An 18,691-nucleotide genomic window follows, 5' to 3' on the forward strand; every position below is an offset into this window, starting at 1 on the left:
GAAGGTTCAACTGCACCTCTTAGGATGCAGGGAAAACCTTACTTTACAAGAGCAGCAACACTGCTTAGTCTTTCCAATCAGCAGGGAGGGGGCCTCTGATGCACGAAACCCGAAATACAACATATGCAGCAGGATTCAAAGTCTCCAGGAGGCTGCCTAGACACCAGCAGCAACTTCAGATTCAACCTTGTAATTCAGTAACATGGATTTTTTCCTTTCACTTTCATTACCCAGGTCTATTATTAGGCTTGTAACACACATTCATTCCAGAAATGTTTTAATTTTTATTTAGGACTGGCTTGATGTCCTAATAACTGGGTAGTATTAAAACATTCCTTACGCAAGGGCATGAGCCAATTCTATAAATGAGAGTACCTAGACAACTTCAGTGGATGTTTAGCTTCCCAGTACGTTCTCCAGTTCATTTCAAACAATCTCAGGCTGTCATAGATGGAATGAGAATATAACTAAGTAACTTTCTTGCAGTGAGACAAGAGGTTCAGCATGAAATGTGACCCCCATTAACTGTACATCTTCAGACTCTGTCACTCTCATTCATTTGTTTTATATTCACTATTTACTCCTAACATGATCTATCAGTCTACTTGTTCATTTAAACAGACTAAAGAAGCTGTTCTATACGTAATGCTGTTTTCCTCGAGAAGATACTTATTCACTGAAACTAGTCCCCTTTGAATATTCTGATAAGCTAAATATTCCTTTAACCTAAAATTATTTTCTAAGAAGTTTCAATAACTCATACCAAGTTCTCAACACTTTTTTTAAGTACGGCCACTAGGGATGGCCAAATTTATTAAATAAGAAATATTTTAGATAAGCATCCACAGCAATTTGTGCTGGGACTCATGCTGCTCAACATATTTGCAAGTGACCTGAAAACGGGAGTGAACAATGGAACAAAAATCTGCTGATAATATTAACTAATTCAGGGGAGCAAAGAGAAGGTCTGACTGAGAGGAACTGGAGAAAGATTTATGAGATAAGCTGCTTGGACAGTAAAACAGAAAATGAAAGATCTACAGACAGCGTTAGATACAAGGGGGGAAAAAAGTCTTAACTTTCCATATAAAATAAAAAGGGCAAACCACCGCAAATAAAGGCATAATCTTGGGATTTCAATAAACAGTTCCTGATGGCTACTAAACATCGACCTAACAGAATGTTAGGGATTATTAAGCAGAGCACAAAAAACTTTCTGAAGTAACAGTATAAATCTAACCCACATTTCTACCTTGCATTTTGCAGGCAGTCCATGTGCACTCTCTCCCACTAAAAAAAGGATCCAGGACTGAAACACTGCCTTGGCAGGTTGTCAAGGATGCCAACTGGCATCTGTACAAGGCATGCTCAAGTAATCCAAGGACTCCTCCTTTTGGAAGAGAGCTAACTGAAGATTTAGTGGGAAGGCAACAGAGATAATGACTGAAGTCCATCATGTCAGGAGTAGCCTCAAGTTGCACAAGAAACAAGGTAGGGTTTATCTAGTGAAGGTAGAAAATACCATGTTCAATTCAAGCAAAGAATGTGGTACTGGACAGAGCTGAGGAAATCCTGCCAGCTGGGTGCCGAGCATGCAAGGAGCCTACAAGTGTTTAAAGAGAGAGTGTAAGAGTTCATGACAAGGAATCCATCGAGGCAGTGGGGGTCACTAATATAGAGACAGCAGTTCTGGTCCAGGAAGCCTGAGCAGAATTCCTGATCTCTTGTTATCCAGGTTCAGTGATTTAAAAACATCAACCCTTTTTAGCTCCAGTTTAGCATCATACTAAATCACAAGTAAAACCATTAAACAGTTCATTATATTGGACTACGTTCACTAACAATGACCTGCGTGCAGAAACATTCCCAGGTGAAATACTGACTACAAAAACAGCTCACCAAATGGCTACTTGGTGCATGTCACAAAAGAATAGGAGACAGTATGAACACTGGACAGCATTTTAACTACAGGTCTTCTTTTTAATACATCTTTATGTTGTATTACACATGTATTTATTCAGCACCTGAGAGAAATACTCATTCCAAAAGTACATATGCATTTGTCTGACCTAAAAATCTCAACCTAACCCCATTTTTCTGAATAGGAAATGGAGTGAACCATTCCTTCTATATACAGTATTCTTCATGTGCACAACATGTCAGTCATTAGTACTTGTCTGTCAATGGGCTACAGATAAATAAGGTTCACACTCACCTAAATATGGAATTGTAGGAACCATTTTTAAGCTTCTGATGTACTCTCGTGTCCTCTTGTAATTATCTTCCTTAGACAGTAAGTAGTCCAACTTCTCAAAGGTGGTCTTGTCTTTACGATTCAGAAGCTACAGAGAACATGTAGATCATAAAATTTTAAAAGACAAGTCCCCACAAAGCCAACAACAATCAATAGCTTGCTGAATCACACAAAGAAAAGCATAGTAAATTTAAGACTAAATTCATTATCATCACTCAAACCAGCATAATATTTGAAAATGTGCTACCTGTTAAGAAAAAAAGAAGCAATTCAGCACAAGTCTTAAGCTATGAACAAATATGACCATTTTTTCTGAATACTTTGTCAAGGATTCCCATATCACTACCTCAGTTTTGAATAAGATCAGCAATATTACATTTTTGGAGAAAAAGTATTTATTATACAGTCACCAATGTACAAACAACAATGGAAAATGCTCTAAATAAATGTAAATTGTGCCATTTCAACAGTGTCTTATTAAAAGTCAAGTTTTGGAAGAAAGTATTAAGAAAGTAAACCATTTTGATATTAAATCTACATTTTCTATTGCTAGACTTACTACAGAAAACCAGAAACACATATAGTAATGCAAAAATCCTAGTGACAGAAGACTGAAAAGTAAACATGAAATAGGCAACTGTAGCTATAAAAACACATTCCCTGTTTCAGCTGGTTTAAGAAACCCCAGCAATATTTTTAAGATGGTTTTAGAAGCCAGTTGAGTCAGAGTGAGTGGAGAATTATGGCACTATACACTGGCTTCTTGCATGTGTCCTTTCTGATAGTAGACAGCTGCTCCATAGCACATTCCTTCATAAACTCTTCCTCTGGAAAATTCCAGTTCTTGTACTACTTAGCTTGTACTACTAGCTCTTAATAAAAAAATAACAAAAAGGAGACGAATGAAAATATTTCAGGATAATTGAGCTGTTTTCTTTTAATTGCCACTGAGAATTCCTTGAGGCCCTGACTCTGCAACGTATTTTATTTTTGAACTACTGTGCCTACAAAGAGCCTCACACCTCTTTAGGTCTAAGTCAAATCAGTCACACACTTGATGGGAGCAAATTTCCCTGTTTATCTTCCAACAGAAAGGACAATAGTCAAGGCAATACTTACAGCCCAGGTTTTAGTCAGCCTGAAGATGGGTGCGCTTTGCAGTGCTGACACCACAGACATCAGAGAATGAAGGTTATTCAGTTCTAGAAGCTTCTGAAAAAAGAGAATAATAGCTTTTAGCACATCAAAAAGGGACACAAAATTAATTAATCTCAAAGTTGCATTAATAAACCATGATTTTTTTCATTAATAAAATATAACATTTCCATCAATGACTACAGACAACGATATTATCCAACGCTGTCACGTGCAAAATTCTTAAGACCACTTTAAAAGTTGCCAATTTTCCAAATATATCCATTGATACAACAGGCATTTCAGTTGTGAGAATATAAACTGTATTTGACTTGAATGGCTGTTCCTCCAGGAACAGAAAATAGGAAAAAATTATTTGACATATGGTTCTTGCAAATTGGTATAACTGGAGAAATTAAAATTTATTCAAGCCAAAAACATCCCCCAAAGATGCTGACAACCCTCTCAGAATTAAAACAATGCTTGATTTTGTAATCTGTTTCACAGGAAAAATTCACCTCACTTCAATGTACTTTATATTTACTCTGTGTTGACAATTACTCAAAACACGTTGGTCTCCAGTAGACAATACTTGGGAATAAAGCTGTCTCAAATGATAATGCTTGCTACAACATAGTTCCAGTAAAATAAAAAAATGAGAATTGCTGTCATAGAGCTTCTTTGTAAATCTTAAAAAGAAGCTGGGTTCATCCTTGAGTGATCCACCTATTCATTGCCCAGAAGCATTTCAGGAAGATCTGGACTTTCTTGAGGGAAAAGAAGGAAAGGGAAAAAAGCAAAGAGAAAAAAAGAGGGCAGTGTTCCCCTTTTTGCAGGAGAAAAATCCCGCAAACAAGCACTGTAACTCTTATTTCTAAGAACAACCCAGGACCTCCAAGTTGACCATCGTCCTAGTACTTGGACTATGCATTTGTACCAGGAACTCATGCAGACAAATTTTCTTCTATAAGCACAAAAATACTAAGTAAACTGATTGGAAATATTCACAATACAAAGAAGTTTTGTATAAAACTTTTTATAAAACTTCAAGAGTAAAATGTAGTGCTTGAAGTCACTACAATAACAGAGCTTTATCCAGCAGTACTTTATACCAGCAAGTACACATTACAAGTAGGAATACAAGTCTCAAAACAGCTGCTTTAGAAGCAAGAAATTTCTTTTCATAAAACTTTGAAAATGGTGGGAGACAAAATCCAGAACAGTTTACAACCACATTTGACATTAGCAACAAACAGTTGACCATCAACAAGCCAAACCACTTTTAAACTTGGTATGCAGAGGTCCAAGGTGAGTCACACTGAACTGGGTAGTTTCATCTAATCAAGTAGAAAAGAACAGTTGTCACACCTTTATCCTATTCAAGTGGTACAACGTAGCAGACATACCAAAACAGAACATTACCCTCTGCAATCCAAGAATGGTTCACAGGGGTAGTGCAGAAACAAACAAAAAGCAATTAAGAGTTTGAACGATAGTATAAGAATGTTGCACTTACTTTAGCTATTTTCACAAAATGGCTCAATATTTCTGCCCTTATTTTTAAGGTCTGTGCTGTTAATATTTCTCGTACAACCCAAAAACTGACCTATAAAGTAAACACATATAACTTAATTTATTTACAAAAAAATGGACTTTATTAGATGAAATATTTGCAAACTTTCAAGATGCTCCAGGGAGAAAACAGGGTAAGGAAAGAAAAGAGTTCTTATCCCATGAATTCTCATCTGTATCATTGCAACTGCCCCAAAGTTTTACCACTGGGTATAAGAGGTAGGTAGAGAAGTGAGGCAACACCAAGATAACTGAAAGAAGCAAGTGAAACACAGAAAAAAAGGAACAGAATTGCTAATGTTACCATGACACAATAGCAAAATACATTAGGAACAAATGGTCTAGAGGAAAAACATGAAAATGTGGACAAAGCAATTGAAAACAAGAACTGTCATTTAAAAATCTTAATCCTCATTTGGAAAGATAGTCTTAATTCACAAGAATAGTTGTGTTCAGACTCAAAGGCAACTGCCAAACAGTACCTGCTCATGACAGTAATCAAATGATTTACCTGGTTAAACCTCCTAGTAAAGGCAACAATATTTGGAGCGAGGATATGTTTTTCTTTCTTATTCCATCCACAGCTGGCTAGTTCCTAGGAAAAACATTTAAAAATCGCCTTAAAAAACAGAAATGAGTCCTCCTTAACACCAGTTCTAAATCATTCTTCTTTTCTTAGAACCACAAATTCAGTTTCAATCAAAATATTGTTCAACTTTCCAAATGTGTACTACTAACTTTGGAGGCCTTTACATGAAAAGGCAGAGTCAGCCAAAGAGAATTCTACCTCTGAAAAGCACTTCGCACATGATGATAAACGGAACATACACTAGAGATCTGCATGTGCCTGTGTGAGCATCAGGAAAAGCACTTCCAGTTCCAAACATATTTTGAATCCCAATCTCCAGCACTTAAACCTTTTGCACATAAAAATGCCAATTTATATCCGACAAGACACAGATTCTACACATGATCAGTCCATGTCTGGTCTTATGAGACTGGAAATCATATGTTTATGTAGAAAAAGAATCTGAGACACTCTACGAGGGACAGCAAAATCTACTTTCATCAGAGAAGTCAAAGAGGTCAGTAACCTAAGGATATTAAGCAGTTGCCAGAGGGCTAGTAAGCAACAATGGAAAATCCTGTGCATGGCAAAATCATTTGACGAGGTTTCAAATCTGGACTGGATAGGAAGGTTGATAAATGATCCCACATACCCCTCTTGAATTTTTTTTATACAGCTGAAATACATTGTGTTCTAGAAGCACACTTCATCCCTTTTTTTTGTATGGAAGAATGCTGGCAGTTTCCTCAATGCACGCAGTCACAAGAAACTTTCCCATCAAGTGTGCAAGAAAACCCTGAAATTTGTGGAGATTGCAAACTTCAGGACTTGGAAAAAACTCTAAATAAAGTTACACAGAAATCGAGAATGTATGGGTAGTTACTTCTGCTGAAGAACAAAGAATTGTTAACCAGACATCCTCTTACTGAACTTTGCACAGTAACATGCAGATGTGTTTTTTAGTAATAGTTGTCAAAAAGCAAGATAAAACCCCAGATAGTGCCAGGTTTAAAGGATGTTTGTGTGTTTGAGATAAGACTTGGCAACTAGAACTCTAAAATCTTAAGTATTTCTATGCATCTATGCATAGGCCCATGTTAAAAGAATAAAACAGTAAGTTTCAACCAGAAAATGTTAACCTTCTTAGTCTAATAACTTATCTAATAACAAAATGGAGGTTGAAGACAAATACACAAACTATTTCTTGCTTTAAAACCTAGTCCTACAGTTAGCAGAATTTAAGGATAGAAGCAATTGTTTATTTTTGGCAAACAAATAATATTGGTAATTCCAATAAAGTGAAAGTCAGAAAGCACAATTAAAAAACTAACAGTTTATGGCAACTGCTACTTATTCACAAACCTGAATTCTAGAAGGAGCTGAAAATACGTTATTTTTTTTCTGATAACTCCTCACTAAGTTACATCTATCTGCCAGAGTAGCATTTCAGGAAATTTCATTTCCAAAAGTCAAAGCGAAGCAATGACAAAGGAAAAGAAGAACAGCAAATTGGTATTTTGTTTTGCTATAAAATTATATGGCAAAGATGTTTCATAGCAACTAAAGCAAATGCAAAATTCACTTTAAATATCAGTATCTATAGTTTTATATTTTATTTTTTTGTTCATTCATCTCCTCAGAGTATGACACTGGCTCTACTTTTGGCAGAGGTAGTTAGAACAAAAAAAACCATCTGTTTTATTTTAACTGATATTTTTCTTAACAAAATTTCTTCACAAAAAAGTATCTATGTATCAGTTTGTAAGTACCGGTAGTTTTGTGTTAGCAGATTTTTCTATGGGTATTGATGGTTTCTTATCACATTGTTCATTTGCCATTTTTTTCCCTGCAGGAATGAAGTCTCCCCAGCTGCCTGGAGAACACATGTAATTTCAGAAGCATGCAAGTGTTTTCAGCAACCAAACTGTCTTGGTGTTTTTTCAGGGGGAAGGACAAAAAAACAAAAAAAGATTAATTTATCTGACAGGAAGGACAGACATCAGACAGAAAAATTTTTATTTTCTTTCCTATACTTTCTTAAAATAGAGGGCTGGTAATCTCTCTGAACGATGGTAAATATAGGACAACTTGTTTTCTTGGTGATCAAATTAGATGGATTGAGCTTCTACTAAGAACCTTCTAGACTTGACTGCCCCTACTGATGTTGTCAGAAATTCAGTTCCACTGACAGAAGGGAGGGGTGGAGTTGTCCTTTATATATTCATGATATTCCACCTAAGGAAGACAAGAAGCCATAATGGATCTAAGGATATGTTCTTATACTGAAGCACCTGAAGGAGGAATCGTGTGATTCTTGTACCTTCTGCAGTAAATATATTTATTTAATCAAAATACCGAGATGATGTTTTAATGCCAATTTATCATATTCTGATAACTACCTTTATTAATTTCTGAAGTTCTTATTTCTAATTTTCAAATGCCTATGTTAACTTTCATGGCTTTTCCTCAACAGGCCTCAAGTTGCTTTCTTTAAACATTAAAAACTTAAAGGACACTAACACATTAACTTTTAAGGGCTTGGGCTGATTTACTCCCTCAGAATTGAATCTTAAACGTGACTGTACAAATTAAAATCTTACCAAGTGGCTGATGCAGCCTAAAATACAGGTTATGGTCAGAGGCATGAGTCAAACTCTGAAATTAGATGTGCATTGAAAAACAGCACCAGAAGGGAGAGTAAAGAATTTTTACGTTTGATAAATTTATCCTGAAGAAACGCTCAACACAAAGCAGGACAGGAAGACTTCCAGAAGACAGTCATCTCCTTTGGCAACAAGCAACAAATCAAAGTAACTCAGGCTGGGTTACAGATTCACAGTGCTAACAAGCAATAAGCCTAGAAGAATATTAGTGCAGTGCAAGACGGTGAGCATTTTTGAATAAAAAAGCATTATTTAAATGGTTACATTTCCTCAGGCAGTGATTTCCAAAGATGTAAGCAGACGGTTTAAGAAAACCTACCTCAGGCTGTATAGCTTTAAATACTGGCATATCCATCAACGTTATCTGACTCTGAAATAAAGATAGAATTTTAAATCATGTAATATGAAGAGCTAACAATGACATATTTCCATCTGCCCTTCAATAACTACGAACCATCCGCATGTTCCTCACAGACCAGAACTGACCAGCCTGAGTTTGGCCCCCTTGCTTCAGGCTGATACACGAGCACAAACACCCCATCCTGAGAGGCAACGTGTTACACTCTGGTTGTCCCCCGCTGAAGAATTTCAGTACCTGTGCCAGTCTAAGGGGACAAACCTGTGCTTGAGAGTCTTCCTCTTATGTAATAAAGAGTCTGGACAGTAACGGCAGGAAGAATTATTTCACACAGAGAACAGCATACATTTGACATTCACTGGGCTGAAAGGCAATAAATTATTATGTGTTAATTAGTTATGACTGGAATAGGCTTTAAGGGAATCATACAGAGATTTTCAGTCCCAAAGACACACAGTTAAATTTCTGGTTTCTCTGCAGGTTGGTAGGGTCTTTGTTTTGCTCATGGCTACAGGGACTGGAGAGAAAAAAGCAGCTTACAGAAGTTTGGAATTGAGAGTTAAAAAATATGTTACAATGATATAAGGGGGTGCGGCTACATACAGGTATGTTTTTAAAGTGTAGCACTAAATCAAGACCCTCATCAACAAGCTTCCATCTCAAACCAACAGCAGCTGGAATAGAAAACTGATGAGCCTGAAGTTACGAGCAACCTTACCTTGACTCGATCATTTTATAGATACATTTCCAGGTTAACCACAAATGTAGGACTACACTCTATGTTCTGGGCTGTCTTTGGAGTTAATATTCATATTGTGATGAAATCAGACGTATCTATTTTCATACGATTTTACAGTCCTGTCTAATTGTGGCTCTGTTAATTTCTGAAGGCAGTCCATGGCCATGAATCAGCTGAACTTGGACGAACAGGAATGATTTTTAACTGAGTTGATGCAGATTTGCCATCCAAGTATTTTTATAATTTTACCTAACAACAGCTCTCATCTGTGTAGTGTGTATTAGTGTTCAAAAAGACCCACACAAATCTGTTCCAAAGCGACAAACTTATGGGAATAAGGTAGTCCTATCTCCAAGACTTTTTTTTGGCAAACAGGTATTATACAAACTTTTGCCAAATAACAAAACATCATTTTGATGCTTAGAATGTTAATGAAAACGTTCAACTATGTACAGTAGCTTTTATCCTCACTCCTTCCTGCTCTCCAGCAAGTTAACACGCAAATTAAAAACAAGGGGCAAGGGACAAGAATTGCACTGAATGTTTGCCAAAACTGCAGTTCTATTTTCGGTTTAGCACTGAAAAACTGGTATTAAGGAATGCCAGTTGTTTCCTCTCTACAACCTTCTTCCTTGCTTTTAAGAAACTGATTTTTCTGAGAAAATAACGTTTCAGCAGAAAAGATGAGTATTTGTGGTTTCAGTTAAAAAAAACTGAAACAGACTGTGTTTAGTGGGCGTGGTGGTATTAAGTCAAAGGTTGGACTTGATGATCTTGCAGCTCTTTTCCAATCTTTAGGAGTCTATGATTCTATATGTAACATCTTTAAACCTATTCTAGGATTTTTTAAACACTAGTAAAAATTCAAATGGCTTCACATAGGAAAACAAATATGCTGTGTCAGGTCAGTACCAAGTAATTAAATGCCAAGACATGTTTATTTTGTTGAAGTTGATATAATCAGAAATTTGCTTTCAAGAACACTGGAAGTTCATTTAAAAATATTTTCTTTTAAGCAGAAAGGTTTTATAATTTTTTTTTTTGTATCCTGCAAGCCTTGAATGTTATACAAGCTTAAATGCAAAAATAACATTTCTACTTACAGCAAACTCCTCAGGAGTTACTTTCAACACATCAAATACAACTGCATCGTAGCTTTTATTGGCATAATCTGAACTTCGCCCTTCCAGAGAATCTGAGCTGCTACTACCCTACAAAGAAAAAATAGTAGGTTTATCTGCAGAATGATGAATTGCATCTCAAATTCAGAAAATAAATATGTGTAAAAATACTAAGTAATGACAACAAAATGTATGAAATTCAAAGTTTCAGACACTGAATTATAAAATTTAGTTTAGCACTGTTCACTAATGTTTCTGACTTTCTTCTACAGACTTTAGTGACATACAATTTTAGCTCTACAAAATTTCCAGCTTTAGTAAACCACTTTTAAAATCACTAACTAAATAAAAGAGCTTAATATTTAAATTAAATACGCAATGTAAAAAGTGGGTAGATCCAAGTCAAGCTGCTCTATCCATAACATTATAAACAAGGGAAAAATTGACACATCCTGAAATTTAACTGGGAAACTACTGATTAGGAAGCCTGACATTTGGGCTGGACAAACCCAAGAAGAGAATAAAGGGGCATTAGCAGAAAGGCAGATAGGTATGCTTTATCATGAAAGTGCAAAGTCAGCATTCAGAAAGAGAAGCACTGCCTCAGTATCGACAGACGTGTGGGGAAAGGATCAAGATTAATACAGTCTTGTTAGACTTCCAAAGATTTTTCACGTGGTTTGTCACTCCAAAGCCATTAAGCCCTAGCACAGAGTGTCCTTGCAATGATAAAAAATTATTTACAAGACAGTTGTTACAAGAACTAGAAATATGTTAATCAGCAGAGAATTATGCATAGATAAGGGATGTTTATTATATATTCAACAACCTGGGAAACAGTGTAGAATTGTTGCAGACTATGGATTTTCATTTTATTTATTTAAATGTGGAAAAAAAACCCCAAAACTGGCAATGAAAAACTGAAAAGGGCCTTCACAAGATTTGACTAAGTCTGGAAAAGGAAAGGAAAAAATATATAATGCATTATGAATATGCTCCTTTATAAACCCATGGTGCACCCAACTCTGGAATACATATGCAGTATAAGTCTCCATTTTAAAGCTGGAAAAAAGTACCACCAATCCCACATTTAAAATGTGTGCTTTACTGGGCAAGCTTTACTGTAGCTGATTTATAATATTTCATCATAATATTAGATGAAAGTACAAAAACCAGAAAAGCTCAGTGGGGGCAGTAATTCCCAAGCAGTGCTCCCTTGCCTCTCATGGAGCTGTGCACTGCAGCTCAACACAGAATGAGGCAGTTTCTGGAATCAACACAAAAAAGCTGCATGGTCTGCAAAGGATACAAAAGGTTAACGTGAACAAAATCTTAGAGCACTTTTTTACTAGCAGACTAGTAAACTGAAAAAAAAAAAAAGAAGAAAAAATGCAATTGGATATTTCCGGCTCAATTTTGATGGTACATTACTTTGCTCTTAATTGAAAAATAATAAACGGCTGCTCTAAGTTACAGAATGACAGGTCAAAAATGCTATTTAAAACTAATCAAAATGAGTAATCATCATCAACAACGACAAAAAAAAAGTGTCTGTGAACACTAAGAACCACGGAGTGTTCTAAAATTACTCTGCTGTCATGCCAGTCCTTTTTCTTACAAACGGTGTGGCATTTGACTAGCAGTGGAAAGGGCTTCTGCAAAAGCTGAAAAAAGCCAAAATTTCCAATTTGATATAGGAGCTAATAAAATCCAAGGAACTGTACCTCTGGAGTGGCAGAGGTGACCATCACATTGGCCATGAAGTCATTCCTTTTATACATGCTCTCCCCAAGACACAGGAAGTTTCAGCTCAGCCAGCACTGGTTGAAAACAGAAAACAGAAATTCCTGCAAAGCAAATGTATTTGGGGAAATAAATAAAATTTATAAAAACATCACAACACACACACGCACAAAAAAACCCCATCCATAAAGGAGATTTCATTTTTCTTTCTCAGAGCAAAGAACTTATGAAACAAGATTATCTCAGGAGACAGATTCTCTTTTCTTTTCCAGGTACCAAACTGTAAACGAGTACAAGCAAATATCGCTAAAGTCACGCCAAGTCCTTATCCCTACTTCCACTCATCTCAAGAATTATGGGGAAAACAGAATATTATTTATCATTGTCACTGAATTAGGTTATATATGAAGTCCCTGCCAGGCAGTATGCATCCAGAAACTGTAAACTGTAGGCTACCAAGAACTGCTTACACAACTACCAAGTCAGATCAAGCTCTGGTTCTGTTTACACTGAGCAAACAAACAGCAGGGTGGTTTCATCATTCCCTACGGCACACACAGACGAGTTCCATGGCCACCACTGCCACTGACTCCTGCACATGGACTCTGTCAGCAAAATCTGTAGTTGCTCAAATATGCAACTAGGGATACTCTGCCGCATGTCCCTCTGCATCCTTGCTCCTCCCCACAACACTGAATACACCAACAGGAAAATGCTGGAAACGCAAACAGCTGAGAATAAAAAGAACCTCTTATTTACCCTCTTTAGAAGGATGAGGTCTTCACTTCTCAACCCTACAAAGACAAAAAACAATTCTCCCCACTGTCTCACATGAAACAAGGCAGTAATTGTGCTTCAAAGAATGCCAAAATCTCCTGTTAGACAAGTCAAGAAGCAACTTCCTTTATCTTGTGTCCTGATAAAATTAACTCATATTTTGAGTGCTAACAGACTGCAAAGTATTTCTAGGTCTGGAGTTGCTCCTGTTAGTAGTCCTTAGAGATACTGAATTGGAAAGCAATTTTGCAGATGTAATTTCTTTAATATGTGGCATTTACATCAGGGCCACAAAAATATACTTATGTTCTCCTTCCCTGCCTTTTTGACTAGGCTTTCCAGTGTATGGGGGCTCCAAAATGCTCCAAAAATGGGAAGAAAAATCCCATATGTGAACTCGTATACTGCCTAAATTCAGTTTTACTCCAAATTTTAATGTTCATTATATCAAATGAGACAGAAGTGCTCTAATATCTGAAACCAAAAGCACCAATGTACTTTTGCCTTTCAACGTTCAGTACATACAATAAAGCTTGCAAGGCTAGAAACTTTCATTCTAGAAAGCATCAAAATAGATTTTTCACCCTAAATGTCTCAAATATAACACAAGCATTAAAAATGCACTGCTTTTTCCTATGTGTAGAGGTTTCTCCAAGATCTACATCTATGAAAAAAATACTTCTATACACACCCATTTGCTTTGCTGCCTTGAGGAAAGTCAGAGAGAGCAATTATCCTTTTATATCAAATCCACCTAGTCATTTGAAGTATTTCCACACCCGCTATCACAGAAAGTATCACTGCACACAGAGTAACACAGGAGCTAATATTAAGCCTACTGTAACAAGAGGCTGTCAGACAACATAAAGATATTAAAAACAATGCTCCCCCCCACTTGCAATATTTCCCTCCAACAAGATTTAAAAAATTTCTGAAATTCTGAAAATTATCAAAGGTCCAATATGTTGGCAATAAAAAGTAAAAAGTCAGTGAAATGATATATAACTTCTTTTCATAGCTTTTAATTCTTACAATTTCTTTTAACTTGCTCAGGTTAATAATTAAAACTATGCATTACACAAACAGTGCTAAAAATCAAAACAAAGAAAACACCCTCTCTGTTTGCACAGAGGGTTCACACGCACACTGCAGATCTCATTCACAGTCTTCCAGAAACAAAGTGGATAAATCAGGACGCAAACATACATACCACCAGAGGTTGTCTGTTCTTTGCCAACTTAACAAACCCATTTAGATATGTAGCGCACTCTGAAGCAAAACTGAAGACAGTGCAAGAACAACTAAACTGGAAAAAAAACAAAAACACCATCAAAATCAAGCACAGAAGTAATCCCTATAGCCATTACTTTAACAGCATTTATCAGATTTTGTTATCTATGACACAGAAGTGACACTCTCTGAAAGCAAAAATGCAAATTTCACATTGCTGTTAGTAATATGCATGTAATGCAATTCAAGTGCCCATAAGTTCATTCTCAGTACTAGTTACCCAAGTCACAAGTAAGTCACTGAGACTCTTAAGCACAGATACCACCTCTGGCCAAGGAAGTCTCTATGGTCTAATTTCTGAATGCTAGCAGAGCAATCTGAGGAAGTTATTGACTGTTCACACTCCTCTCAGCAAATACAAGAAGAACCATGTCAGCAACCACTGATGGTCATTGTTCTTATTGATTTTCTTATTGGAGGAAACAATACTGAGCTAGACAGCCTTCTGATCAGCCCTAGTTCAGCCCATCTGGACTCCACAAGTTAACTGGCTTAGCTGATTTCAAACCCCATTTACTTACTATTTTCATCAGTTGGTTATGGTTTTCCTAACAGCACTGAGTCATGAACTGAGAGTTGCAGCATCCTTTTAGGAAAAAATACTTCAGTATTCTACCAAAATATAACTGTGCTTTCTTAAGCTTAAATTAGTTGGACAACTGGTTCAGTGAACATAATTAAAGAGCACTGGGTCCCTGCCTGGGCATGGATAAATTTGGTTAGAATCAACGAAAGTTACCAGTTGGGTTTGCTTTTATTTTTTTTTTAAATAAATTTAGAGCAGAACAGAGTTCCAGTTGGAAGGGATGTACAATGATCATCTAGTCTTACTGCCTAACTGCTTCAGGGATGACCAAAAGCATGTTATTAAGGGCATCGCTAAAGGCTCTTAAACACTGACAGGCATGGAGCACCAACCACCTCTCCGGGAAGCCTGTTCCAGAGTGTGACCACTCTCTCAAGCAGAGAAATGCTTACTGATATTCAGTCTGAACCCCACCTGGTGCAGCTGTGAACCATTCCCTTATGGCCTGTCCCTGGATCCCAGGCAGAAGAGATCAGCACCTCCCTCTCCACATCCCCTCTCAGGAAGCTGAGAAGAGCAATGAGGTTGCTACTCAAGCTCCTTTTCTCCAAACTAGACAATCATAAAGCCCTCTGCTGCTCCTCAGAGGATATGTCTTCCAGTATTTGGTATCAGGAAGATTAGCTGTCATCCATCAAGATGAGGGAATGAAGAATACCAAAAGCGTCTGCCTTCCACAAGACCAACAATGTACTACTGCACTTCATTGGCAATGCCTAGCCTAAAGACACATTTACAACAGACCACATAGAGCTCATTTTCAGTTCTGAATTGTTTTTCATCATTGCATTCATTTCCTCTTTCTTCACTCCTAAACTATTCCTCCAGATGTTCACCATTACAACCTTTCTTTCCTTGATGAACAACAAACAAAGTCATACTCAGATGCTGTAGGGGTAGAGTACAAATGGCAATATGCTAGCACAGCTAACGTACTAAAAGACGAAAAGGACTCTATTATGAAAACAGAATCAAACAATAACAGGGTTATATTTCTGCCTCTGTGCTTGCAATCAGCTGCTGATGTGAAACTTGTATCACCAGCTACATCATGTCCAGCTTCTGCCCAGAGGCTCTTAGGGGCAGGCTGGGGAAAGTCCAGTCTTTTTGTTTTATTGGTAATAAAGTCCAAAAGGCAATTAGCATCACAGTATCTAAAACCACGCACTGCTTGTTCTCCATATCTAGATATTACATACCATTTCCCCCTTCACACTGTTTCTTTTGTTTAGTATCATCATTTTAATATTAAAACCAGAAAAAAAAGTAAATTCAAAAGGATTTCAAAATCTTCTGTCTGCCACCAGAGCCCTTTCACCACATATGCTTCATGCACAAACACAGATCTGGGACTGGACAGTGGAGCTGTGTAAACCCTCATAATGCTTTATAGAAAAAAAGCTCTTTTAATTTCTAAAAGTCCTTTTGAAGTAATTCAACATTAGACCTTGATGGACATCTTGTACAACATGAAAAATGCCTGAATTTAGATAATAGTTTTCTACTAACAGGTTATTAAGAAAAAAGCAATCAGGCTACAGAAGAGTAGTCATATAAATGTGATGTCTTTTTAAAGATACTTCTAGGAAAACACTCTTGTGTATTTTCAGTATCCACTTCACCTGAAAGTCCTTAATATAGTTCATTATGCTTTAGGCAACAGTACCACCTATAGATAAAATACACCATGGACAATTTAGCATGCACATTTTTTCATACACATCCTTTTCTGAGAAACTTGTTACTATAGTTAATGATGAATAATGAAAATTTAAGGGAAATAAAATTCATAATTTAGTACATAAATCCCTATATTGGGGATAATGGAACATGAACACAAAGAGGAGGAAAGCACTTCTGCATGTCAAAGGAAACAAAGTGAAAAATATTTCTATGTTAACAGTAACTACAAAAGCAATACATGTCCTCAAGAAAAAACAAATAATATATAATAAACCTCCCCCAAGTGAAGAACCCAATACCATCTTGATCCATATCAAGACAAGAGCTGCAGCACTCTCTCCAGCCAAGTCCTCCCTCAACAGTCACCACCCTTCATAAGTTGGCAAACTTGCATAGGTTAGAAGGCCAAGATATATGTTTAGGGAAGTTATACCTTAAGGTAATCTTCATTAAACAGTTACAGGAAAAGAAAATTATCTTAAGTTCTCTATCAGAAGAGAACTGACAGACAGTAATCTCTGCGATCTGGTATCAAATGTAAGTGAAAATATAGAAATATCTGTAACTTCAAATACAGTTGCATACTTACAGTGGAATAAGGCAGCTGTGCACTCAACCCATTTTGGTGCACACCTCCATTAGTCCTTTGCTGGGTCTAGCTCTGGCTATTCAGCAGGTTTATCTCTTGTTTAAAAGCATGACATTCCTGTAAATAACAGGAAACAGGATTACAGTGACATTTGCTTTACAACTCAGTTCTTCTCAAACCGGGCACTGTTCACCTAATACGTGCACTCTGGTATTTTTGTTTTTACCTCTCCTCCTCAACTCTCACGGCTAGTCCCCCATTCTAGTTTCACTGGTATGTGACAAACTCCCAAACAAAAGAAAAGAATACATCACAGAGAGAAGAGCAACATATTATGAATTTCATAACTAAATAGACTCCAAATATGTGTCTGTAATTCCCTCACTCTGTCAATTGCTACATTCATATATAAGGTCTCTGAGGCAAAGAATATCTGTTCATATTTTAGAGAGACCAACACAGATTTCATTTTTTTCAATAATCAGTAAGACAAGGGACTACGTACGCTCTATTTTGTTGGGTTAAGAACAACAGGCCACAGACAAAGGGCCTGATGCACTTCCACAACCAAGAATTTCAGCACCGGTTCCTTCTCCACTACCTGCCAAAGCCCCAGACTGACCAAAGCCTCCAGGAGCCAGACCAAAAACTGCCTGAAGTGATCCGAAAACAGATCTCAGCCAACCGAGGCTCTCAACAGGACCTGCACAGTATCATCCACATGACATACAAGTAGTTTTCAAATTTATTCCTGAAGACCGCTGGAGGTGGCCAACGCCAAGTGGTTTCCATCTGCTCCCCCCACACCCCACACCCGTACCAAGGCTGTTTCCACTGTCCGCCGGCCTCGCACCGCGAAGCACCAGCCCACGTGTCCGCATGGAGCGCGCTCCGCCTCACCGCACCGGGCCGGCCTCGGAGCCCCCCGCCAGCGGGCAGCGCGGGCAGCGCCGCACTGGAGCGTCATCGCCCGGCGGGTGGGGGTCCAGGGCCCTGCCGAGAAAGGCCGCGGAGCACGGCGGGCGCCCGCGGAGTGGGAGGCGCCGCCCGGCCCTGCCAGAGCCCGGCGTCCTCCGCCCGTGCACCTGCCGCGCCCCGCAGGAGGCGGCCCGGGCCCGGCACGGCCGGCGGCGATAGGGCTGCGCCTCGCACCGCCCCTCGGGGGCCCGGCAGCCGCCGGCCTCCTGCAAGCGGCGCCCCCGGAGAGTGGGCGCCCGGCCCGGCCCGGCCCGGCCCGGCGCACAGAGCTGCGCCCGCAGCACACGCCCGAAGCGGGGACGCCCGGGCGAGCGGGCGGGCGAGGGGCTGCGGCGGCCGGTCCCACCTGTCCTGCCGGGCACGCGGGGCTCGTCCGTGTCTCACCTGCTCGGGGCCAGCTGCCTCCAGCGTCGCCCACGAGCCCTCTCGGCGCAGGGACGGCACCGGGGCGGCGGTGGAAGGGAAGTGCCCTCAGCACCGTACCCGCCAGCCCGGCCCTCGCCGGTGCCGGTGCCGCTCCCGCCGCCGCCGAGGACGAGGCCCAGCCCGGCGGGGACCGCGGGGCGGGGCTGAGGCGCGCGGATTGACGCGCGCGCCAGCCAACTGCCGCCCCGCGCGGGAGCGCGCGCGCCAATG

The 18,691-nt window shown here is 38.9% G+C and overlaps 1 protein-coding gene across 2 annotated transcripts in view; it reads right to left on the minus strand.

The window, feature by feature from the left end:
* RALGPS1 (Ral GEF with PH domain and SH3 binding motif 1) overlaps positions 1-18,602 on the minus strand; it is a 76,071-nt gene extending 57,469 nt beyond the window's left edge. Inside the window, exons 1-10 of one of the 2 annotated variants that reach the window (XM_017838441.1) lie at positions 18,440-18,602; positions 17,078-17,194; positions 14,140-14,235; positions 12,134-12,256; positions 10,392-10,499; positions 8,511-8,561; positions 5,472-5,555; positions 4,905-4,994; positions 3,374-3,466; positions 2,216-2,342 (exon numbers count right to left, since the gene is read on the minus strand). In XM_017838441.1, the coding sequence (XP_017693930.1) occupies positions 2,216-2,342; positions 3,374-3,466; positions 4,905-4,994; positions 5,472-5,555; positions 8,511-8,561; positions 10,392-10,499; positions 12,134-12,190 (610 nt within the window). In that variant the 5' untranslated portion in view covers positions 12,191-12,256; positions 14,140-14,235; positions 17,078-17,194; positions 18,440-18,602. Of the gene's footprint in view, positions 1-2,215; positions 2,343-3,373; positions 3,467-4,904; positions 4,995-5,471; positions 5,556-8,510; positions 8,562-8,810; positions 8,913-10,391; positions 10,502-12,133; positions 12,257-14,139; positions 14,236-17,077; positions 17,195-18,439 lie in introns of those variants that run through there. The other variant, XM_017838442.1, reaches the window with a different exon arrangement.
* Positions 18,603-18,691: the final 89 nt, after the last annotated feature.

The sequence above is a fragment of the Lepidothrix coronata genome, unplaced genomic scaffold (assembly GCF_001604755.1).
Source record: "Lepidothrix coronata isolate B3197 unplaced genomic scaffold, Lepidothrix_coronata-1.0 Scaffold341, whole genome shotgun sequence".
Classification (NCBI taxonomy): Eukaryota; Metazoa; Chordata; class Aves; order Passeriformes; family Pipridae; genus Lepidothrix; species Lepidothrix coronata.